The sequence below is a fragment of the Artibeus jamaicensis genome, unplaced genomic scaffold, assembly GCF_021234435.1.
Source record: "Artibeus jamaicensis isolate MK-2021 breed Jamaican fruit bat unplaced genomic scaffold, CSHL_Jam_final contig_685, whole genome shotgun sequence".
NCBI classification, from domain to species: domain Eukaryota; kingdom Metazoa; phylum Chordata; class Mammalia; order Chiroptera; family Phyllostomidae; genus Artibeus; species Artibeus jamaicensis.
In genome coordinates this window covers 25,996,881-26,021,190 of record NW_026521924.1, presented here as the reverse complement: position 1 = coordinate 26,021,190, position 24,310 = coordinate 25,996,881, and the positions used below count along the sequence as shown (strand labels likewise).

Genomic DNA, 24,310 nt, shown 5'->3' with positions numbered 1-24,310 from the left:
AGGGTATGGCCAGAGGCTGGGGCTGGAGGACGGCTGGAGCATGCAGAAGCCTGCTGGCCATCCTGTGAGGAGCTGGCCGTGTCCTGGAGACCAGTGCAGGTCTATGAGCGGAGTGACATAGGCAGATCTGTGGTCCTCGACATTCACTCCTGTCCGTGGAGGTGAACCTGGAGCCCGAGAACAGATGGGGGGCTGCCAGGGAGACCCACGCTTAGATGTGTGCTGGGTGGGCGGGGCCAGGGCAGGTGAAAGAAGCTCAAGGGAGGCTGAGTGAGGGAGACAGGTTTGTCACTGCCCTGCATGGAAGGGGCCACTCTGGGAGGCAGTGAACTCCCCGTCACCAGAGGTGTGTAAATCAGGCCTGGGCTGCTCTTGGACTGCGTAACTTCCGGGGTCCTCTGCCACATCATCGGCCTAGCAGATGGCAACAGAGCTTTTGTGATACCCATAGAATCCCCCTGGGACAGCCAGAACATGAGGAACAGCTCAGCCCTAGGGAGGAAATCCTTCCCCACACCCCAGATTCCAGGGCCCCGCTTCACCCAGACATCCCCCCCCAACCCTTTGGAGAACAAAACTGCCCCCACAACAAGGTCAAAGCCTCCAATCTCCTTGGGGAAACCAAACAGATAATTAAAGTCCCCAAGAGACAGAGAAGGTCACGTGAACCTCTTGCTTCCACTGGACGTGAGTGGGGACAGGACAGGGGGTGCAAGGAGTCCACTCATGACCGCCCGACACCCCCTCCCCTGGAGCACCCCCACCTGTTCCCCCAGCCCCTCTCAGCGTCCTGCCTGCTTGTCTTGGTCGGCTGGTAATTGGGATGATAAATCTTCCTGCCCAGCCGGCCAGCTCTAATCAGAGCCTGGTGTTCCCAGGCAATTTAATTCCTTTGGGAGAAGGAGGGGTGGGGAGATGATGGAGAAGAGGGTCGGGGCTCGCTCCTACCCCCACCCCAGCAACGAAGCTAGAAGGAGGTACCTTGGAGCCTCCCCTCCTCCCTCTCCCCACGTCTCAACTCTCTTCCCCACCCCCACCCTTGCAGCCTCTCGTATGTGTCTCTCTCTTGGCTTTTCTCTTTCTCCGACAGCCAAAGAGAACTTCCAAATCCAACTCCATTTGCTTCACTGATGAGCAAACCTGTGTCCAGAGAGAGAGGCAGGAACAGGGTCACACAGCCAGACTACATCCTCGACAGAGGGACCCCGAAGGGGATACAACCCCCTCAGAGTTAATCCATCCAAGAAGGTCTTGGTCTCCCTTCCCTGTCACCTCCCCAGCATCCCAGTGTAGTCAGGGACTAGGAGATCTGTTCATTCCACCTTTATGAAACCCCTACTGTGTGCCAGGCCCTGGGTGCCAGGGATACAGCAGTAAACAAAATAGGCAAAACTTCTGCTGACCCTCTGGCCGGGGAGGTGGGTGATGAGCAAGTAAAGCAGGGAAGAGTGTCTAGTGGGGGGGCAAGGGGCACATTTAAATTTGGTCATCAGGACAGGTCTCTCTGAGAAGACATCTGGGCAATGAACTGAAGGAGGAAAAGGGGCAAACTAAGAGCAGAGCTACAGGGAGAGAAGGGTGAAGGGCGAGGCCGGGGAGGGGGTGACCGGAAGATCCCACTGAGGCCTCGCAAGCATGTAAGACTGGACTTATACTCTGCCCAGGACAGGGGCAGTCAAGGAGAGCTTCCAGGAGGAGGCAGGGACGTGTGTGTGGCTCCTGGAAGGTAAGTGGGGCTCTTACAGCTAAAGGTGGTAAACTCCCCCTTTGGAGCCAGGCCCAGGTTCAAATTCTGACTCCGTGGATTGTTCCTTATGAGACCTTGGGCAAGTTCTTTCCCTCTTTGAGCTGGTCTTCTCATCAGGAAAACAGCGGAGATGCCAGTCTCTACTGGCACAATTGTTGACAGGATGCAATGAGACAGCACAGGCCCCGGACCATGGCAGCTGCTCGGTCAGTGTTTGCTTGGGTTCTTCTGGGAAGGAGCACATTTCTAGAAGTGTTCCAGCCAAGTCACCAGGCCAGGTCCCATCTCTTCTTCCCTCCCCAGAGGCCCCCAGCCCTTCAAGCTCAGTTTGGTTCAGATACTAGGTGAGCAACTGCCAGGGGTTTGGGTTCTTTCTTGGAAAGCATCCAGAACCATTACCTATAACCTCCTCCACCACAGGGCCTTTGCACATGCTGTTTCCACTCCCTGGGGCACCCTCCCTTCCATCCCCTTCACCTGATTGGTTTAACCAGGGTGTCAAATTACTTCCTTTACTTCCTAGTTGGATCTCAGCCTCAAGGTCATTTACTCCAGAGAAAACATCCCTGTATCCCGCCAGGGTGGGGCCCCCTGCTCCATGCTCTCACAGCCCCCGGACTTTTACCTCTCCTTTTTCATAGTCTGCAGTAACAATTGTCTGCCACTAGACTGAGAGACCATGTCGGTCTTGTTCACTGTTGTGTCCTTGGTACAGAGAAGATGCTCAATCCATAATTGTCAGTAAAAACCAGAAGTCTCCACTCCAAATGGCTCAGTCTGATCCTCCATCTGTTATACATAAGGAACTCTGGGGCCCAAAGTGGAAGAGACCCACCCACACTGCACGGCCATTCTCTGCCCCAGTTCTGGTCTCTTCCTGGGGTACCCACTGAACTGCTCAGCCCCTCAGCCCCCCAGGGCATCACCTGCCACCTCCCAGATTAATGGTGAGCCAGCACAGGGAAGAAGCACTGGGCCGAAGCATGTTTAATTTTAATTTAGGAATCGCTAAGGCTACGGGCCTGCTCGGCTCTGGCCTGTCAATCAGCCTTCCTCAAGGCTGCATCAATTAGTTTAAAAATATTGAATGTAATTTTGCCTGACACAACATATTGCAGCTACCGCAAAATATAATTTATTTTAGAAGAAGAAATAATTAAACTAATTTGCATGTCAGTCAGCTGAACTGAGATGCCGATGGGGGTGGGGGCTGGAGCCACAGGCGATCTGGCCCCTGGAAAGGGCACCTGCTGCCGGGCACCGAGTGAGGTCATCGTGGGCCTGGGTCCCAGCAGTAGTAACTGCAGGATGAACAAATACGCAGGCAGCCAGACCGAGCACTAGACTGGGAGTTCCTAGGACACAGCTCAGCTCTGCCGTTGACTTGCCTGGAGCTTTGGCCACAGTCCTGCACCTCTCTGGGCCTCAGTGTTCTCATCTCTGTGATGGGTTTAACGAGACCTCCTTCACAGGTTGTTTGACGGATGAAATGAGGTCGCAGATCAGCAAGTTTGTTATAAATTGGGAAGTCCTTCACAGAGGTGAAGATTACTTAATGGATGGATCGCTCATTTCATACCAGAACCTTTTATGGTGGTAAAAGTGTGAATTATGATGAGCAGGTTTTACAAATGATGCTAACCTTGATCGGGACGGGTGCAGTGGAAGTTGGTCAGAGGTGAGACATTGGGCTGGACTCCCCCACCTGCCGCTTGCCCAGGGCAGCGGCTGGCAACCCTCACTGCACATTAGATTCCTGTTGGGGGAAAAAAATCAGTGACCAAGCCTTGGGCATCTGTGAGTTTCCAAGGCTTCCCAGGTGACTATAATACGCAGCCAGTCTGGGGACCGCTACCATGTCAAGGCCACTGGATCCTGACTTGGGCTGGCCCACAAGCTCTGGGAGTTCTGGGCCAGCCCCCGGTTCAGGGGTCTCTGGGATAAGCTTCGCAGGTGGCAATTGTGGCAATGTAGAGGCTCACCTCTTTGGGCTCCCTCAGCTGCCCCCCACTCTGAGATCTGAGACCCTCACTCACTCCAGTGGCTCAGGGCTTTCTCAACAGGTGACCTGAGGCATGTCCAAAGAGAAGGCAGAACAATAACAAAGTGGTAGTTGAGCAGGATGAAGGGTGTGTTAACTAACCGTGTTGTGTAAAACATTTCACAATATATACATGGATCAAATCGTCACACATTGTGTACACCTTAAACTCAGACCGTGTTCTATGACAAACACTTCCCAGTAAAGCTAGAATTATGTTTTTAAAAGAAGAGGTAGGAGATGCCCAGCAGAACCCAAAGAAATGGTGCCAAGAATGGGGATCTCTCCTGCTGCGGTCCCAGCTCCCCAGCAGGGTGGCTGCCCGCTGAGGGAGGAACTTGTCCTGCGGTCTCCTTGCTGCCTGCCCACAGCACTTCGCCCCTCCCTCCGGTCCCTGCGTCACCCCACTGCAGGGGGTTCCCCGGGAAGGGCATTCAGGTCCCGGCTACCCCGGACCCTCCCTCTGCCTCAGCGAGAAGAGGGGTGCCTGTCTCTGGCAGCAGGCCTCGCCCTCCCCACCACCAGGAAGCACCCACCATCTGTCTATCTGTTGGTCAGTCGGTCGGTTGTTCTCCAGCACCACGCTCTTAAAAATAACAGCTCACCCGAATTCCCAGCCATGACTCCCATCTCTCGCCCCTGGGGAACCCCCTCTAATCGCTGAGGCAGCAGATCTGGGTGAGCTGAGAAGATAAGGTGCCCCTGGCTAAGGGGAGCTCCAGAGAGGGGTCGGGTCTGAGCTAATTGAAGACTCCCCCCCACCCGCCGCTCCTTTCCTGGACGCCCCAGGAGGCAGCTGCATCTGCCTCCCAGTCTCCGTTCCTGTCCATCAATAGACAAGCAGCTGATGCCTTATGTTCAGAGGAGGAGGCAGCCGACCAGCCCCACTCCCCCCACCCCAAACCTCATGGGGCTCCTGGCTGCCTGGAAGCTCCCAGGTCACCCCCAGAATAGCTCCCTGCCAGCCAGGCCAGAGACGCAGCCAGTGACCCACTGCTGGGGAGCAGGCAGTCTCCTCTCCCAGAGGGTGTCCTCGATGAGCATGTCGGTAATGAACCCATGGCTCAGACAGCTGAGGACCGGGCACCCGTGAGCACCCAGTGGTCTGTAGTCTGGGAGTTGCTCAGAGAGGAGAGGCTGGGGTGAGGTGTCCCAGCATCTTCATCACTTGATGTCACTGCCGAACAGCCCCTTGGAGAGTGTTTGTTTATTCAGCAAATCCTTCCATAGCACTTGCTGTGTGTCGTATACACAGTTTCAAGGGCTTTCTGGATAGCATCTCAGTCTGGCATCTTAACCAGCCCATCACTGCTGCCCCCTTTGCTGGTGAGAAAACGGAGGCACAGAGACGACAAGGGACTTGGCATGGGTCACGCAGCCGAGAGTGAGGGGCTGGGACCAGAGCCACTTGGGTTCTAGATCTCAGTCACTACGCTCTATCCACTTTCCAGGTGAGGAAGCTGATGTCATAGAGGGAAAGGTCTTCCCCAAGATCAGACACTGGGTCAGGGACAGAGCCCCACCTGGAATTTCATCCAAATCCTTCCCGGCTTCATTCATTTGTGCAGCAAGTGAATTCGAACCTTCGCTTGCGCTGTGTCCCACAATACCGAGGACCTGGGGAGTAACCTTGCACAGCAGAGGCCTTGACCCCGAACACACCCAGCTGGAGGAGTGGGGACCTCGTGGTTTGGCTGAGGACCCAGGCCAGGACCCTCCTCCAGCGGACTCGTCATGCCCTCTCGGGATCACGTCTTGAAGGAGCAGAAATTTGGCAGTCCAGGTGCCAGCCGACCCAGTCTTTAACCTTTTCCGTGTTTTCGTTTCTCTTCTGCAATATGGGGATATAAATTGTGCCCAGTCCTCCAAGGGTACCCGAAATGATGGGCGTGGCCGCCCCACGTGCGTCCTCAGCACTCTGTGGAGAAGGGGTGGAGCCGGCCACAGTGACAGCGGTGCTGTTGGCTGGGGTGTGGGGGCGGTGACGTGATGGGGATGCGGTTGGTGATGGTGGTGGGGTGAGGGCGTGATTGTGCTGGTTGCCGAGTCTGTGCGGATGGTAATGATGATGAAGGCAGTGGCGGCGGCCATGACTATGATGGTGACAATCGCATAGCCAAGGTACCAGGTACGGTGATGGCGTTGTGGGTGGTCCTAGCAAGGAGGGCAGCGATAGAGAGTTATGGCGGCAGAGGGGGCAGTGCTAATGCTGGTGGTGGTGGAGTGATTTCCTGGTGAAACGGTGAGAATGGCAGGAGTAATGGTGGAGACGGTGATGGTGTTGGTGATGGTGATGGTGGTGGTGACGATTGCCAGTGGTGCCCGTGCTGATGGCGGGAGTGGTGATGGTGACAATGATGGCGACAGTGATGGCGATGGCTATGGGTGATCATCTAACTCTGGTGATGGTGATAGCAATGGGGGGAGTGGCAGTGGTGGTGACGGTAACCCACTTGTGCCAGCTGCCCTCAGTCCTGGTCCTAGTACCAGCTGGACGAACCTGCACATGTCTCCGCATGACCGGCTGCCTGATCTCGTCCAGCGGCAGGCGGGCCCTGGTCTGGGCCTCACATCTGGTGCCTCTCGGCCTCCTCCTGTGCTCTTGTCGCAGACAATCACGCCCAGCTGTCCCGGGCGTCGCTAAGGATCCGGATCCTGGATGTGAACGACAATCCCCCAGAGCTGGCCACACCCTACGAGGCAGCCGTGTGCGAGGACGCCAAGCCGGGCCAGGTATCACCAGGGGCGGGGGGCCGGGGGTGCTGCCGGGACTGGCCAGGGGCTCCTCTCAGGCCTCACATCAGCCCCTGCCCCCTCCCCACCCTTCAGCTCATCCAGACCATCAGTGTGGTGGACAGGGACGAGCCCCAGGGTGGGCACCGCTTCTATTTCCGCCTGGTGCCTGAAGCTCCCAGCAACCCTCACTTCTCTCTGCTCGACATTCAAGGTGAGTTACCCCTGAGCCCCCAAATCCTAGGGTGCATGGAGTGGGGAGCCAAGCCTAACCGCCTTCCTCTTCCCGCATTATTGCTGGAGAGGCCGAGACACCCCGGGAGCTAGTGTTCGGTCCGAAATCGCTCAGAAAGCCCAGGCCAAGCTGGAACAGTTACCCAGCTTGGAGAACTCTGAAGAACGGCACGGGGTGCATTGTGGGGCATCTCACTGGGTACAGAAGGGTAGATGGAAGGATACGGAGGGGCAGTCCCTGAGGAGCGGGCGGGCCAGATGCCAGGGCAGAAAGACCCCCCCCCCCATCTAAGTGAAGGTCGAAATAAGCCATTTGCACACCCTCCACCCTTCAGTTGAAAAGGTGCTTTATCTCGGTTGCTCATTGCATCCTCAGAGCCACCCTGGGGTGTGGTTTTCTACCCTACTCCCAGTTTCCCAGGTGATGAAATGACAGGACAAAGGACCCACCCAGCAGCCTTTAGGAAGTCGGCGGCGAGGCTGGGATTCACACCCTGTTTCAGGGGCAGAGTACCTCCTACCTTGAAAAGGGGCGGCCCCACCCAGCCTGAGCTGATCCCATCATGAGATGTGTCCCAGCAGGCTCCGCCAGAACTTGAAGTTTGAACCTTTGAGGCACACCTGGGGGCACAGGGTGGTCAATGGACTGGGGGTGAGGGACCTGAGTCCCCGGCCAGGCTCAGTGGGTGGCTGTATACAACGCCGGCAAGGTTAGCACATCTCCGAGCCTCAGTGTTCACCATCTGTAAAATGGGGCTGAAAACACCTGCCACCTAGGGCAGTAGGTGGCCCCAGGGAGATGGGGGCTACCTGGCTGTATTGTTATTTCCTCACTTCAGCAGTTGTGCCAGGCACTGTTCTAGGCCCTGAAAATACAGCGGCAAACAAGATAAAATCCCTGCCCTCTGGAGTTTACATTCTAGTGAGGAGAAAGGAATCCGATAAAAAATATGTTGGGGACAGTAAGTGGCTGTGGGGGTGGGAGGAATAATGTGACAACCACAGGGTCTGGGCTTTGTTTTAATCAGTGCTTGACCCCAGGTGCCTCCAGCAATGCCTGGCACTTAGTAGGTGTTCAATAAAATGTATTAAAACAGGGGACAGTAAAGCTGGGTAAGAGTAGAAGCTGCTTTAAACACAACAGCCTGAGAAGGCCCCTGAAGGGATCAGTAGTGGGTAGGGATCTGAAGGCATTGAGGAAGCGAGCCACGCGGATGGCTGGGCGAAGCGCGATGCAGGTGGACGAGGCGGCAAGTGCGAAGTCCCCGAGGTGGGCACACGCCACCTGCATGGTTGGAGGGAGTGAGTGACAGGACCAGGAGATGTCCTGACCCTGTGTAGGTCCAGGATCACCCCAACGCCTTTACACCCCCTCCCTCCAAAGGGAGAGAGACCTCAGTGGCCTTTGAAGCCAGACCCATCTATGGTTCCAGAAGTCATGTTAAAAAAGTTTACCACCCAGTGCTCTTCAGAAAGGACACTGATCTTAAATAACCCGGAGCAGGACCCTAGAGCCCCTGCCCTGCCGGGCTTTCACCTCTTAGGGGCCTGACTATGTCACTAAAGGTGGGGGGCACCTGGGGGAAAGGCTGAGGCATCAGGGAAGGACTTGGGGAGGGCTCAGAGTCGTGGCTCTTCAAATCCTTTTGGAAGTATTTCAATATTTTAACAACCGGGATAGCCCGCTCTCTCAGTATCCCGCTGTGCAGTGGTACCTGGAGCTGGCCTCCAGAGACAAAAATAGCCCTGGGCTGACCTTTCCAAATGCATGAGTCATTTCCACTCCGGGGGCCTGAGCTTCGGCCCCGGATGCCTCTCTTCACCCAGAGGCCACCAGAGCCTCCATCTGCTGGGCCCACCAGGTATGAGCCTTGGGAGCAAGGGCGGCAGCAGCCACGAAAGGTCTCCCCTCTCCCCACCCCCCACCCCCCACCCCCCACCCCATCCCCAAGCCCCACCTCATGGTATGCCAAGCCCTTCCCCCTCACCACGTAGCCCCCATCTGGGGAGACAAACGGCTAGCCCAGCCCATCTGTTTCTTTACACAAATTTGTAGCCAGTTTAGAAACGTGGTTTATAAATATTGCTTTGCAGCCAGGGATTGACACTGATGTGTGTCGGGCCAGATGGAAGTGTGCGGCGCTGGGCACGGATCCCACCCAGAAGGTGGCAGGAGGGTCCGGGCTGGCCAGCGGCGTGCCCCACTGACCCTGACCACTGCCTGGGGGGGCAGCTCAGGGGACGGGTTCAGGGGTGATGCCCAGGGATTCCCTCTTACGGGGCGAAGGGGTGGAAGGCACCAAAGCTCTCCAAACATATGGCTGCCTGGCCAAGGACAGAACCCTGGGAACAAATGTTCCTCTCCTCTGTGCTTGCTTGGAAATTTGAGCTTGAGCCTGATCCAGCCACTCATTTTTCAAGTCTAATTCTCTGTCCCTCCTCTACCACTATTATTTCTCACTTAAAACCCACAATAGCTTCCCAACTGGGCTTTTGCATCCACTCTGGTATTTTGCATGAGAGGCTCCCTTGTCTAGAACATACACACAGCAGGGGCAGGGACCGTGTCTGTCTTATTCATCACTGTGTCCTTAGAGGCTAGAATAGTCCTGACATGTAGAGGGTGCTCAATTAGCATCCTCTGTCCAGGGTACAAATGCCATGTCACTAGGCCACTTCTTTGCTTAAAACCCACCAATCTGTGGCCTCCCATTGCTTTTAAGTAAATGCTCAAGGTCCTTACCATGCCCTCTAATACTTTCCATGACGGGCCCCTGCCGCCCGCTCCAGCGTCATCTTGACTCACTTTGGCCATCGCCCGCATCCCTCCAGCCGCAAAGAAGTGCTTTTGGCTCCTTGAGTGTATTATGTATCCAACCTCAGAGCCTGTGCGTGGGCTCTTTCCTCTCCTTTAACTCTTTGTTCAGGGCTTAGCAGTCATATTGCTGCTTCCAAGATCCTCCAAGAAGATCCCCTGACCTCCCAGGCTGGGTAGTGTGGTCTGTTGGGTGCTCTTCCTATACTTTTCCTCTTTAGCCCCCACCATGGCTTGTAATTATAGGCTAAAGTTGGGGTCTAATTGTTAATGCTCATCTCTCATATTAGAATATAAACTCAGATCCAGCATTACTGGGTTAGTTCTCATCATTTCCCCCCCAGTGACTAGCACAGTGCCTAGCACATATGAGGGGGGACCCCAGAAAACCAGAATTATCTCCTGGAGGGCAGGCCCCCTGGTACTACAGGCTCCCCCCTGCTAGGTGAGTGCTCTAAGAACCCATCTGGATCAGTGTGCCAGGTGGCATTGTTGTGAGAGGCTGCGTTCTGCTTCGGTGAAAAAAATTTTTTTTGAAGACTCAACATATTTGCCCATTTCTTGATGGGTGATTTACAAACACACCTACCCACACCATGCTGAGTGTTCAGCTCTTTTTGACCAAAACAGCATGACCCCCATGCCCCACCCTCCCTATTCACCCAACCTCAGCCCGAGCAATGTTCTTTTGTTTCTTTGGATGAAAGAAGTCCTCAAAGGGAATTGTTTTTGCCCATGTGGAAGAGGTAAAACAAAAACGGCAGAAGCGCTAAAAGGCATCAAAACCAGTGAGTTCAAAACCGTTCTGAGCAGTGGAAAAAGTCTCGATAGATGTATTGCATCAAATGGAGAGCACTTTGAAGGTGACTGAAGTTTAAACAATGTAGGAATAAATACATAATCCTTTATAAATAAATTCTGGGGTTTTGGAGGTCCCCCCTCGTAGTAGTTACTCAATAAATATTTATTGGGTGGATGATGGATGGATGGATGTAGGTGGGTGGCTAGAGGATGGATGGGCGGATGGATAGATGAATGGATGATTTGGGGTGGATGGGAAAGGTAGCTATGCCAACAATTCACTGAATAAATTCACACAGTCACCAACTTCCACATATACAAAGCGGGGATAACATCACAACTCTTGGTTGTGAGGATGAAGCATGACTATGTGTTTAAGGTGTCCACACAGTCCTTGATGCATAGAAAGCATGTGGTGCATGCAGAGAAGTCCCACGCCATTCCTTCTTTCCCCTGTCTCGCTCTTGAGCTTCCTTTCTTCCCCAGGGGAAGGCAGATGTTTTCACAGCTGGCGTTGACTCAGCCTTTGCCAGGAGGGCTGGAGTTCAAGCCAGAGCTCAAGGAGCTAACCAAGGACCACAGGAGCTGCCCCCAAAGTTGTGGTTCATTCAAGCATCATTCCTCAGGTCTGGCTCCTTGCCAGGGAAGAGATGGGCTCACACTAACGCAACGCAACGTGACAAGAGCTGGGACAGAAGTGTTCGTGACACCCACATAGAGCAGGGAGAGGGGAGCCATAAATCCTCCCTTCCCGGGGAAGTGGAAAAAGGAGGCCGCAGAAAGGAGGTGACATTTAGCTAGAGCATGACAGATGAGGAATTTGCCCAGGCAAGGAAGTGGAGAAGGTGTTCCCGATGCAGGAACTCCGCGCGTTAAGGACAGGGCGGCCTAGCCGGAGAGCGGGCGGGCGTGCGGGGCAGTGCCAGGACATCGGCGCGGGGCGTGCGAAAAAGAACAAGCAGCACTTACTGCGAATTTTTATGTGCTGGGAGAACTATTCTGAGGGTTATGCATGAATTTTACCATTTAATCCTCACACCTACGTGATTCTATTTTCCTCGGTTACAGATTAGGAAACTGATGTCCAGAGAAGCTGAGTTTCCCAAGCTAGTAAATTGTCAACTTGGCATTATTTTTAATGTTTTTTGGAAATTTGCAAATGGGTGTCAAACTGGATAGAATGACATTATGAACCCTCGTGCATTTCTCACGTGAGCTTCCACCCGTGACCGATCGTGTTTTCCCTGGGCCGCCAATCCACTTCCTAGATGTGCTCAAGGTCACAGACAGCCCTCCCAGGGCTCTTTTTCTTGCACTGTGCCCTTTTGGGGGAAGGCCAGGACTAGGGCCCTGAACTGGGGGCTGCAGACAAGAGGCTGGGTTAATGGCACCACAAAGCTGGGAAAGGGTCCCCAGCTGCCCAATTCAGAGGTCAGCGAGACCAGCTGCAAGACCTCCAGGGCAGGGAGAAGGGCTCGGGAAGGCAGGGCCCCATCTTGTGCAGTTGGCTGTGAAGGGTGGGCACAGGGGCTGGCTGGGCCCCGAGTACTTCTCTATGACCATGTCGGCAGCCATCAAAACAATCGGGGCTCAGGGGTGGCTTGACCCATACAAGAGAGGCATAGAGGAGGCAGCAAGGCCAGGGCAGGTGGGCACCACTTGCCATGTAAGCCCTTGTTCCAAGACCAGACACCCAACCCCTAAGTCTTACCTGGCATTCCTAACCACAGGCTACAGCCGGGCAATGAGTATGGGTGTTGGTTCACTGTGCTTTTCTGGCCACATGTTTTTTTAAAAAGGAAAGAGGTGGGTGAGGAAACCTGGGCATGATGAGGTCCCCTCGTCAGGCCCCAGGGGTCATGCCCCAGCCCTCCAGGCTTAGTCTTTCAGACTCCTGATGAAAAGCTTCTTCAGCCAAAGGCAGGTGCCGTGCCAGCGTCCCCAGTCTTTTCTGATGACCCAGGACTTATTGAGGCTCAGCAAGCCTTGACCCAAGGGCCACTGGTCCCCAGGGTCAGATGCACTGGGCAGCTGGGGCAGAATCTGGAATGAAAAGAGGTTGTTGAAACAAATAGAAAAAAAAGGCATAGCCAGGGACAGGACCTTGGCCCAGCTGGGGATGGAACCTCAGAATAGCTTGAATAAGAAAATAGAATCTTGAGACAGCGGGGAGTATCCTGGGACAGCTAAGGACAGAACTGTGGGCTGCGTGGCTAGAATCAGACAGCCGTTGGCAGAAGTCGGAGACGGCTGCTGAGAGAGTTTTGGGAGATCGGGGAACAGGCCCACAGGTCAGCTGCGAGGCTGTGGCTTGGGGCACAGGGATGCAAATCCCAAGGTGGACACGGGAGGTGGCTGGGACAGGGGAAGGGGGCCCCTGGACCCAAATCACATGCCCCTCCCTTTCTCTGGAGCAGACAACACGGCCGCAGTGCACACGCAGCACCTGGGCTTCAACCGGCAGGAGCAGGACGTGTTCCTCCTGCCCATCCTGGTGGTGGACAGCGGGCCACCCACGCTGAGCAGCACGGGCACCCTCACCATCCGCATCTGCGGCTGCGACAGCTCCGGCGCCATCCAGTCCTGCAACACCACGGCCTTTGTCATGGCCGCCTCCCTCAGCCCTGGCGCCCTCATCGCCCTCCTGGTCTGTGTCCTCATTCTGGTTGGTGAGTCCACTGAGAGCCACCCCCTTTTCGATTGGCCCCCACCCTGAGGCCCTGGATTTCCTTCCCTAGCAGTCTGTACGGGGCCTCAGTGCCCCTCCCCATACAAGGAAGGGCCGGCCTGCATGGTCTCCCGGCCCTAACATGCAGCTCCCGTGCAGTCTCCTAAGTATGGAGCAGCCCCCCCACCAGCTCCAGACGGTGCCAACCCCCACCTGAGATGAAGTCATGCTGCCCCATCCCTTGCAGAGCCCAGACTCCCCCTAATTTTTTAAAACCAAGCGTATTTTTAAAAATTCTCCCATGCCTATTGTCCTGTCTCATCCTCCACATTGGACTTGTCGTAAAGGGCTCTTGTCAACCTCACAGCCCCAGCCAGGTGTGCCATCCCCGTTCTTCAGACAGGGAAGCTGAGGCTCAGAGAGGCGAAGCGGCTTGCAGAAGGACCCGAAATCCGGTCCTCGCACCCTGTGTTCCTTGCTCCTTTACCTTGCCTGCTGAGTCTACACAGGGGGCAGACGCTCGGAGCAGCTGGGGCAAGATCTTAAGAATTTGGGGTCCACCAGCAGCCAATTAAACCCTCAACGTGTTCCCAGTGAAGAAGTCAAGTTCCAGGAGCAAAACTGAATTCAAGTGGCCGTAATGCCACCCCTCACCCTGGTGGCACACAGGCTTGATCTCTGTTGCGACTACTAGACTTCACGGAACGGCCAGAACTAGAGGGACTCAAGGGAGGGCCATGTCCCAGTACCGGCTTCACTCGGTTCCCTGGGAGATGTTAGCATCCCCGCCCTCATTGCCTCTCACTGCCCAGCCCCCCAGGGACCTGCTTGGCCAAGGTGTACCTCCTCGGATCCCTGCAGAGGCCCTGGGCAGACTCCTCCTTGCTGGGAGGCCCTGCCCCCCTCTTTCCCCCCTCCCAGCCCGAGGCTCAGAAACCCTTTTTCCAGAGGGTGCACTTTACAGCGGTTTCATTTTCCGAGGCAGTGCAAACAAATTTCTGCCTAATTGCCCACAAACGAAGAAAGTGCACATCAGTGCTCTAAAGGTGACGGGCGGAATCGCTGATCAGGCCTGGCACATCTGTCGCCTACCGCCTGTGCTCCCTGCCATCTGCTCTCACGGGCGTCCCCTCCGCAGCTCCCAAAGCCATTCATCCATCTTCCCCACTTCTCTCCTGACACCTTCTCCCTCTGGACCTAACCTGGGCCCCTACCCCTTCCCTGTCATGAGCCACCTTGTTAGGCTGTGAGCCAGCACCCTGCCCCATGGCCCCAGCAGCTGGCTCTGGCCACTGGCCCTGCCGGAGCTGTTTGGAGCAGCAAGAAGAATCCAGGGTTTGGCACAGCACCCGGCTGGCATAGTACCCAGCACATCTGCCCACTCATCCACCCACCTATCCACTTTTTTCTCCCCTTCATTCATCAGTTCCTTATTTATCCATCCAGTGAGGTCCCCCTTTTTGCTAAACTGTGCTAAGCCCTGGACTCATCAGTGGACGAAAGAAACTAAAACCCCTGAGTACTTGGCAAGTCGGGATTGCCGTGACTGAGATGGAGCAGACTGGGCGTGGTAAGGGGGAAGGATTATTAGCTCCAATTTGGACATGATGAACGTGAGACCCTCTTGGTCAACCCAGAGGACCTGTTGAATAGGAAAGTGGACGAACAATCTAGATTTCAGGGGACGAGTCCAGACTGGAGGTTGCTATAGGTGAGCTGTCAGCCTCTACATGGAGCTCAAAGCTATGACAATGAAGGAGAGCCCCAGGCGAGAGGTATTGGATGAAGGTTCAAGGACCAAGACCTAGGACGTCTGACGTTAAGGACTGAAGAGAAGAGGAGAAGCCTGCTTAGATGAATGAGTGATCAGAGAGGTGGGAGGAGGCAGAGACTGTGGAAGGCCAGTGAAGAACGCCAGGAAGGGATGATTCATTCATTCGCTCATCTTTTCGCTCTCCCAGGCTTCCGTCCGGCTCTTCATTCAGCATGCTTCCAATGCCTACTGCACGCCAGGTGCCAAGCTGGGGACCATTCCCCAGGCCCTTGAGGGTAGTGGAGAGTGTGTGCTATGGGGCGGAGGGGACCAGCATGTTAACACAGCGGGGTCTGAGATGTGATGGAGCAGTGCCTCTCAAACCTATAGGATGGGACCTGAGAATTCACATTTCTGACAAGTTCCCGGGAGATGCTTGATGCAGCTGGTCCAGGGACAGGGGTTTGAGAACCAGGTTGGTGGACAAAGGATCCCCTCACCAAGGGAGCTTGGAGGTGATGGCGCTGAACCTGGCCTGGAACTCTTCCAGAAGAACTCCTACAGGAAACATCTTGACCTGAGACTCCAAGGGCTAAGAGGGTGCTCAGAACTGCTGCAGTGGCCAGAGGAGGGCGAGGGTGGCAAGAATGTCAGGGTCATATCTCACTCCTCCGGCCCTCAGCTGCTCCCTCCAAGCTCCCAGTACCTACAATGCTCAGGGGTGTACCTCTGTATCAGGTCAAGGATGAAGACCTCAGAACCTGGGTTCAGCCCTCAACACCCATGAAATCTCTGAATGCTGCCCTCTGCACCCCCACTGACGGTGATGATCTGGCCCCAATTTGCATACCTTCCAAGGTGGAGAGCTCATTACCTCTCCAGATAGCCACCTTAGGCTGGGTGGGCTGCACGGCTCCTGGAGTGGGGGGACGGGGTATGCTTGGCCCTCACTTGCGCCATTCTCTCCCCCGTGCAGTGCTGGTGCTGCTGATCCTCACCCTCAGGCGTCACCACAAGAGCCACCTGAGCTCCGACGAGGACGAGGACATGCGGGACAATGTCATCAAATACAATGACGAAGGTGGTGGCGAGCAGGACACCGAGGCCTATGACATGTCAGCGCTGCGGAGCCTCTACGACTTTGGCGAGCTCAAGGGCGGCGAAGGGGGTGGTGGCGGAGGCCCCGGCGGGGGTGTGGGCAGCCCCCCGCCGTCCCGCCTGCCCTCCGAACGCCACCCGCTCCCCCAGGGCCCATCGAGCCCTGAGCCAGACTTCTCTGTGTTCAGGGACTTCATCAGCCGCAAGGTGGCGTTGGCGGACAGGGACCTGTCGGTGCCGCCCTATGACGCCTTCCAGACCTACGCCTTCGAGGGCGCGGACTCACCGGCAGCCTCGCTCAGCTCGCTGCACAGCGGCTCCTCGTGCTCTGAGCAGGATTTCGCTTATCTCAGCAGCTGGGGCCCGCGCTTCCGGCCCCTGGCTGCGCTCTACGCCGGCCACCGCGCAGAGGACGAGGCGCAGGCCTCCTAGCCCCACGCTCTGCCGGCGGGCACGGCCACTTGCCCCATTCAGGACCCTACTGGGCCCGAGGACAAAGAAGCTCCCCTGCTCACCCTCTTCCCCAACCCTCCTACCTTCCCAGGGCAACCAGAAGGGAGGGGGACTTGTTGGGGAGAACTCCTCAAAGCTCCCCCAAGGGGGTTGGGTTTGCAGCTTTCCGCCCAGAAGTGCAGGAATGATGACCAACGTCATTAAAACAGCAGCGAAACCAGGTACTGCGTGGATCTGGGGTTAGAAAGGGAAATTTGGTGTTGTTGCTGGGTGGAGAAGGGGAAAACTCTGGGGGGAGACGCACAACGTGCTACCCCAGAGTTCCCCCAGCGGAGTTAAAAGGAAAGAAGTGCTGTTCATTTACTAAGCACCTACTGTGTGCTGGGATACAGTAGAGAGACAATCTGAGTCCTCACAGAAACCATGGGGTGGGGCCCTGCAGATAACAGATGGAGAAAGCCGCCCAGAGTGGTGGCTGTGACCTGTCCAAGGACACCTAGTCAGTGACCTCACTTCTGTGGACCTCAGTTTCCTCAGCTGTCAAATGAGGGTAATAACAGAAACTACCTGGAAGAGTTGTGAGGATAAAAAGGGTTCACAGTTCAAGGGGTTAAGACAGTGCCTGGCACATAGTAGGTGTTCAATAAATGTTAGCCTTTGATACTATTACTTCTTTTGTCGTTATTAGAAGGCTTGTGTGTGCCCCCCAGGTCTGAACTCTGCCTTGACCCCGTTGCCCTCGCCCTTTTCCCAACGTCTCCAAGGGACGAAGAAATGGCCTCAACTGCCAGCCCAGCTCCTGCCCTGACCGGGGACCAGGGACATCCCCAGGGACTGCAGAGCCTTCTGGAGTCTCCAGCAACACTGGAATAAAACACGTGGCAGGAGCGCTGAGAGATACAAGCTGGACACTCCAGGACTTGGGTCAGGTGGGAGAGTTGGCAGAAAATGGAGAGGTGCGAAGCCACTGAGCGCAGTGGGGACCTCATCTGGAATGGGTCCTGGAACCCATCAGCCTCCCCACTCGGGGACCCCAAATTAAGAGCCCCAGGGGCTAAATTATCTCTAAGCCTCCAACCCTAAAACCATTTGACTGTAAGTTGTATTTGTTTGTCTCCCCACCCTATGCCCGAATGATTCACTCTTTCCACATTGATCTGTAGTGAATTCCAGCTCCTGCTAGCTAGGCGTCCTCCATCAAGGCCCTCAGCTACTGCAGCCTCAGTTTCTCCATCTGTAGGACGAGGCTGATGGCAGTCCTCCCATAAGGAATTGTGGGAAGGCTCAAAGGAGATCATGAATATTAAACTCTAATCTCAGTGCCTTCTTGGCACATCGAAAGTGATCACTAAGTACTCATGAGTCTTATTTTCCAACCTTCCGGGCAACACCCATTCATTCCCTCCACATTTGCCCGGGTCCACTGTGACAGACCCAGAGACGGTCGTTATGTCCTCAGTGCCTTGCCTGTATTATTTCCTCTAAATTAAATGTTGTCAGCCCCAGTTCCCAGGCGAGGAAACTGAGGCTCAGAGAGTGGTAACCCACCTAAGTCACACAGATCAGAAGTCATTCCTGCCTTCCAGTAACTTGAGTCCCAGCTGGGCAGGGTGAGGAGGCAGCAGGCAGAAGTAGCCAATAATAATGCATCTGGTAAGAACTGTAGCAGAATTAACAGAACAAGGTCCTGGAAACACTGAAGAAAGAGTAAAGACTTCCTGGAGTGCTTCCCAGAGGAGGTGACCCCAACTGGATCTCAGAGAATGAGTATGAGATGGATGAGATGGCCGAGCAAGCAAAAGCATGCCAAGCAGAGAGCAGCGTGTCCGCATAGGCTGGGGGTGGCTGACCGGTGAGAAGAACGTGGTGGCTTCGGGATCAGTGGGCAGTTCCAGGGGCTGGATCACTGGGTGGAGGAATGGTGAGATGTGAAGCTGGGAAGGCCGGTTGGAGGGGAGTTGGGGAAAGGCCCAGCCAAGAAAAAATTGGTGCTTCGTTCAAGTTTAACATGTCTCCTAAAGTCCCTTATGGTAGGGGCATGAGGTTTGTGTGGTAGCCCCAAGTCCGGGGATATTAGGACCTCACCCCATGTAGGACATTGAACTCATGGTTCCTGTAGCTCATGCTACAAGTGGGTATGGTAACTCAGGGACTGGGAGAGAGATACGGGATCCCCTGTCCCACCCGTGTGTGTGCCCAGCCCTCACATACAGAATCCCGGCCACAAGGTGGAGGTTGGTTATGGCCGTTGTAGAGACAGAAATCCAGACCTGCAGAAGTAAAGTGACTGGCACCCACGGGACAGAGCTGGGACCCCCAATTCCAAGTCTGTTCCTCCCACATGTGCCTGTTCCTTGACAGATTCTGACCCTGCCAAAAAGGAGGTTACAGGCAGGTTACGTGTCCAGAGGGACGTATAAATGTGGCGCCACAGAACTCTTGAACACCTTGTCCAAATCCCACACACGGGCAATGACCTTCTCACGGCCACACTGGATTAAAGATCTTGCCAGAAACAGAGAACATTATTTATCCAGATTCATCATCTGAGCCTCTGGCTCTACCATTTACCAGCTGTGGGCTTTAGACAAGGGGCTTTGGACCCTCTCTCTGTCTTTGCTTCCTTATCTGTGAAACGCACTCATTCAGAACACCGTGGGCTGTGGTGAGGATAAAGTGCAGTCATAACCGCTGACACTTACCGGGCATTTCCCATGTGCCAGGCAGCGGTCTTAAGAACTTCACACGAGTTACTCATTTAATCCTTCACCAATCGAATGAGGGGACCTTCATTTTAAAGGTAAGGAAACTGAGGCACACAGAGATTAAGTACCTTGCCCAAGATCGAACAGCTAATAAGTGGAGATGCCAAGATTTAACCAGAGCGCTCCACCCCCCACGAACCTACGCCACCAGCAGTACACACCGTGTCTGGCCCACAGTAAGCACTGAACGCGTGGCCTGGGCGTGTGTCCGGCCAGTGTTGCTGTGTCCTGCGGGAGCTTGTTCCTCCACCCACTGCCACATCCTGCAGCCTGTGGGAGTCCTCAAGGCTCTCAGGTCTCCTGCTAATTCCAGGGTAGGGCATGGAGGACAAGATATCGCCGCCTCTGTCCCCTTTGCTTCCAGCGCCTGCAGGGGCTGGCTCCGCTGCACCCTCACCAGCCCGGCAGTGAAATCCAGTGAGACCAGCCCCTTCGCTGGGTTCCACGAGTTGTCCACTGATGCCAAGCATTTTGAGAGCTCTGTCTACTTTCCTGATGGTTTGGGGTCCCAGAGGAGGGTCTTGTGGAGGCAGAGCCTTTGGCCATCTGTCTGGCTGGGTCCCATCAAATTCCCCCTCAAGTGCCAAGTCCTCTCCCGGGGCTACGCAGAGGGCATGGCCACCCTTGCTCCTGGCTCTAACTGGACACACTGAACTCCACCAAGGAGCTCCGGGGACACAGATCCTCCCACTGAACAGTGTCTGCCCTCCTTACAAGGCATCTGGGAAGATGAAAAGAAAAAAACTTCCATCACCATCATCACGGGATAAAAGAGTATTCAGGGTCATAAGCAAGAATTAATGTAAAATTGGCCGGAAGTTTAGAACCAGTGATGCTGACGACAATGGCGTGAAGGTGACACGTAAGGTGATGGTGGGGGCGGCCCACTGGCACGGGGTTGCTGTGCGCCGGGCGCTGCGGTGAGCACTGCGCATGGTTGTCGCTCCGCAGGTAACTTGGTGGAGAGTGGGCTTGGTGTTTACTGTGGTTGGTGCCTTATACACGCTGCCTTGTTTGGTTTAAGCGGATAGACCACTAGCCCTATTTTGGGAGAGAGGGACCCAGCGCTCACAGATGAGGAGGACTCCCTCCCCGGCATCAAGTTCGTGAGGGCCAGGACAGCCCACATGAGGCTGCACGGGACCAGGACGCCTCGGCTCCTGGGTGGAGTTTCTGCGCGAGGGTGGGGAGGAAAGAGAAGCAGTTGAGTTGGCGAGACAGGGAGGCACACTCCTGACCGATGGCAGAGCTGAGGGGCAAGGTGGAGGTGGGGCCCAGGCCCCATCCGAGCCTGGATCTGCGTGTCTGCTGTGTCTCCACATGCATGTGTCTGCACGTGGCTGTGGGCACGCAGCAGGGGGGGTGGGCAGCCAGCGTGGAGCACACGGGTCAAGAGCTGACCCCCACTTCCTGCTGCACGCAGCCGAGAGAGCCGCTGCGGTCACAGGGGCCGCCCGAGCGCCTGCATCCGTCAGCTAGCCGTCACTGCGGCCCACCCCCAGGTCAGGAATCAGCAGCGCCACTCACCTCCTGCCAGCAAGCGCTCTCGGGCCGGCTCCGGCACTGGCCGCCGAGCCTCTGGAAAATGTAACCTTGTCAGCCCTCGTGGGGAGGCAAGAGGGGCCACGCTTCAGTGCGTGCACACGTGTTCCCTCAGACACGTTCCGGCCTCATGCGCAGCACAGACACGGGCTTGCCCACAGCCGTGCACCCAGGCACATCCCTGCAGGCCTACAGACATGCCTGCACGCCTGCACACTACACCTGTACCAGAGGCAGCTCTCACTTGTACACAAAGCATATACATGACTTCCACAGGCATGCTCTCTTACATGTGTGTGCTTGTGGGTCCACCGATATGTTTCCATGAGCCAACACATTCTCCATCCAGGCATGCACTTATGAGCATATGTGTGTCCCAGCCACCCCCAAACAGGCACACAGTACATGTGTGTGTGTCCACTGAGATGTGCTTGTGCACATGAACTCACAGCTCCATGCACACATTCATAATGCACACATACACTCATGTATGCACAGGAAAGTGTGTGTAGCCTCAGGAACAGTCAGTGACAGACTCAGATTTCAGGTCCATGATGCTCATAGATGTGTTTGGCATGTGAGCACATTCGAGGACTGTCTGTACATAATAGACATGATGACTTAGAAGGATCTGAACAAGCAGGCATCTCCAACAAGCACTCAGATCTGGCACACACGTGAATGACATACACCCCATGCATCTGCCCATCTGTGTGTGTACATCCACTTCCACACCTAACCACCTCTGTCCACACACACCTTCGGGCAGGCCCCCCATGGTTCACCCACAGCCCCGTCACATGTGCCTCACTCCACACACAAGCGTGCACTCTAACAGACACGTGCCCCTGAAGCTCATCTCCCACGTGTGTGCACGGTCAGAGCTCCAACACAGAGACGCACACGCAGCCCCCGGGGTGCAATCCCTCCCAGTCCCAGACTGTCAGGTGTGCTGGGGACAGCAGGAATCGTGCCCACACGCAGAAATCGCCACTCACGCAAAATTGCATCTGCTGCAAACTTCTTATTTGCTGTGCAAATGATGATTAAATGTTATTGTGCGAGAGAAAATGGCAAGGAAGATTCATTAGCTTTATTGTCAGGAAGGACTCCATGGGCTCCAGCTCCCCGCTCCAAGGCTGGCTTAACCCTCTGTGTGCCGGGTGCACCGCGCTCAGATGCAGGCTGTGGAGAAGGAAGCCCGGGGAGACAGATCCCAGCACTGGACCATGTGAGCTCGCCCGGGTGTATTGAGCACTGGGGAGGGAGTCAGGAGTCCAGGTGGCCACTCCAACCTTGCCCCTTGTTTGCTGTGCAGCCTTGGCCTTGTCATTTCATTCATCAGATGATCTCTCGCTCCTACCATGTCACAGCAATACAGAGGCCACAGTCCCTCCTGACTGCGTGGGGCTTTTCAGATGGACGGGGCATTGCAGGCTGCTGGAACAACTTAAGCAAAGACTTGAAGGCTCGGGGACACAGTAGCAGTACAGGGCCTGTCCAGGAAACATGGGCCCTGGGCGGGTCAGTTGGGAGGCAGGCTGTCAAGGGCCCAGCAAGCCCTTCCAAAGAACTTGGACCTTTTCCCAAGGAAATAAGGAACTGTGGAAGGTATGTGAATAGGGCTGACAGATAAAATACAGCATGCCCAGTTAAATCTGAATTTCAGATAAATAACGAATGATTGTTTCAGCATTAGTATCTCCTAAATATTGCCCAGACATACTTATACTGAAACATATAGTCATTATTTATCTGAAATGTACATTTAACTGGGAATCCTGTATTTTTTCCCTGTCACATCTGGCAACTTTCTGTATGGATTTGCATTTTAGAAAGATCACGCTAGCTGTTGTGCTTAGGGTAGATTAGAGAGTGAGAGGAGGGAGAGGGACCAGCAAAGGGATAAGTGGTTCGTATTCTCACCCTCTTTTGTAACTGGAAAACCCCCAAATTTGAGCAGGGCACATGACCATCTATGACAAAAACCACACCCCCAACCTCTACCACAACTATGTACTACCTGAATGAAGTCCCATCCAATACAATCTAAGCAGAATTGTCATGTGGCAGCTTCTTGGACACTTCCTTAAAAGACCATTGACCCGTGTCTTTTGCCTCTTTTCCTGCTCCTTTTTCCTTTCTGCTGGTTGAACACAGCTGAGATGGCTGGAGCTCAAGCAGCCACCTTGGACCATGAGGACAAAGGCTGTACCCATATGGATGGTCAAACATTGAACTAGAAAGAGACATGGTTCCTTTCAATCTCATGGAGCCACCTTATCAGCCCTGAACTGCCCACATTCACACTTGGTTTACAGGAGAGTGAAATAAACTTCCAACAGTTGAAATTACTGTTAGTTGGTTTTCTATCCCAAGCAGCCATGCCTAATTCTAAACTCATGTGAGAAACTGACACAGGAATCTCAGAGAGAGAGAAATTAGGCTTAACCCGGGCCAGCAAGAGTGGATTTGAGAAATATTTAAGAGGAAGCCCTAGCAAGAGTCAGCAAGTGACTGGATATGGAGATGGCAGGTAGAGAATGTCAAAGGCTTTCAGACTTGAGTGACAAGCCAGGGAACACAGGAGACACCTTAAATCTGGGATCGTGGGAAGTCAGTTTGATTTGGGCCATGGCGAGTTGGAGAGGCCTGCCAGCCACCTGCCCAAGGCGTGGACATTTGGGAATGGGGGTCGAAAAGTCTTTGCTGGTCACCTCATCAACAGGGTAGCTAAAGTCATAAGGGCCAGGGGGGCCCGAGGATGGGGGTAGAATGATGGGATCAGAGAGTCAAGGATGAACGCTGAGGAAGCTTCAGCAGCAGGCGGAGGGAAAGAGTCCCTGGGACCTCCTTTCGGCAGCTGTGCAATGGAGACAGGCGGGAGGGTCGACCTCACTGATCCTTGAAGTTTCTTCCTGATTATCTAACTTTCAAGAAGTTTGAGGTGTGATAGTAGACCACTTATTTCTCCTCCCTGTGATTCAGTTTCCCTTTTGAAATGGGGCTAAAAATAGTACTTACCTCAGTGGGGTTGTTTGCCGGGCAAAGTGACCCAGACTAGCTTGTTGCTCAGAGTCTGCACAGAGTAAGAGCAAAGGAAGCGACAGCTGTCAGGTCATGGAGGCGGGGACTTGGCAGTGGAGAAGGAGGGGTGTGGGTGAGTCCTCTTTCCTGCTCCAAGTCCAGAAAGAGGCTGCAAGCCTGGGGTCCCTCACTGAGACTTTTAGTGGGCACCTGCTGTATGCAGAACACAGTCAGATGGGGAGAGGAAAAAACCAGGAGAAAATGTGCTTATTCTTGAAATGGTGATAAAGCCCAGGCTTGCCAGGAGGATTCAGGGACGGGAGAGGGGCCGGAGTGGCTGCACCGCCTCCCCCAACCCCCGAGCAGCAAACACGTGGCAGCCTGCTGATCGCAGCCCAAGCATCCGTGAAATGGGCCTTCTGGGAGCAGGAGGAGCTGGAAGTATCCTAACACTCCGCTCCCTGCGCCAGGTGCTCAGGCTGCCGTAACGAAGCCCCAGGAGCTGGGTGGTTTGAGCAACGGAAATTTATTAGCTCGCAGTCCCGGAGACTAGAATTCTGAAAGTCAGGCGTCCATGGGGCTGGCTCCTTTTGGGGGCTGCGAGGGAAGGACCGCTCCAGGCTTCTCTTTTCA

At 54.9% G+C, this 24,310-nt stretch overlaps 1 protein-coding gene across 1 annotated transcript in view; it reads left to right on the top strand.

Moving 5' to 3' along the window:
- CDH22 (cadherin 22) overlaps nt 1-17,012 on the top strand; it is a 68,727-nt gene extending 51,715 nt beyond the window's left edge. Inside the window, exons 8-11 of the mRNA XM_037164555.2 lie at nt 6,400-6,521; nt 6,618-6,735; nt 12,789-13,040; nt 15,769-17,012. Of these exons, the coding sequence (XP_037020450.1) occupies nt 6,400-6,521; nt 6,618-6,735; nt 12,789-13,040; nt 15,769-16,322 (1,046 nt within the window). The 3' untranslated portion in view covers nt 16,323-17,012. The remainder of the gene's footprint in view (nt 1-6,399; nt 6,522-6,617; nt 6,736-12,788; nt 13,041-15,768) is intronic.
- Nucleotides 17,013-24,310: the final 7,298 nt, after the last annotated feature.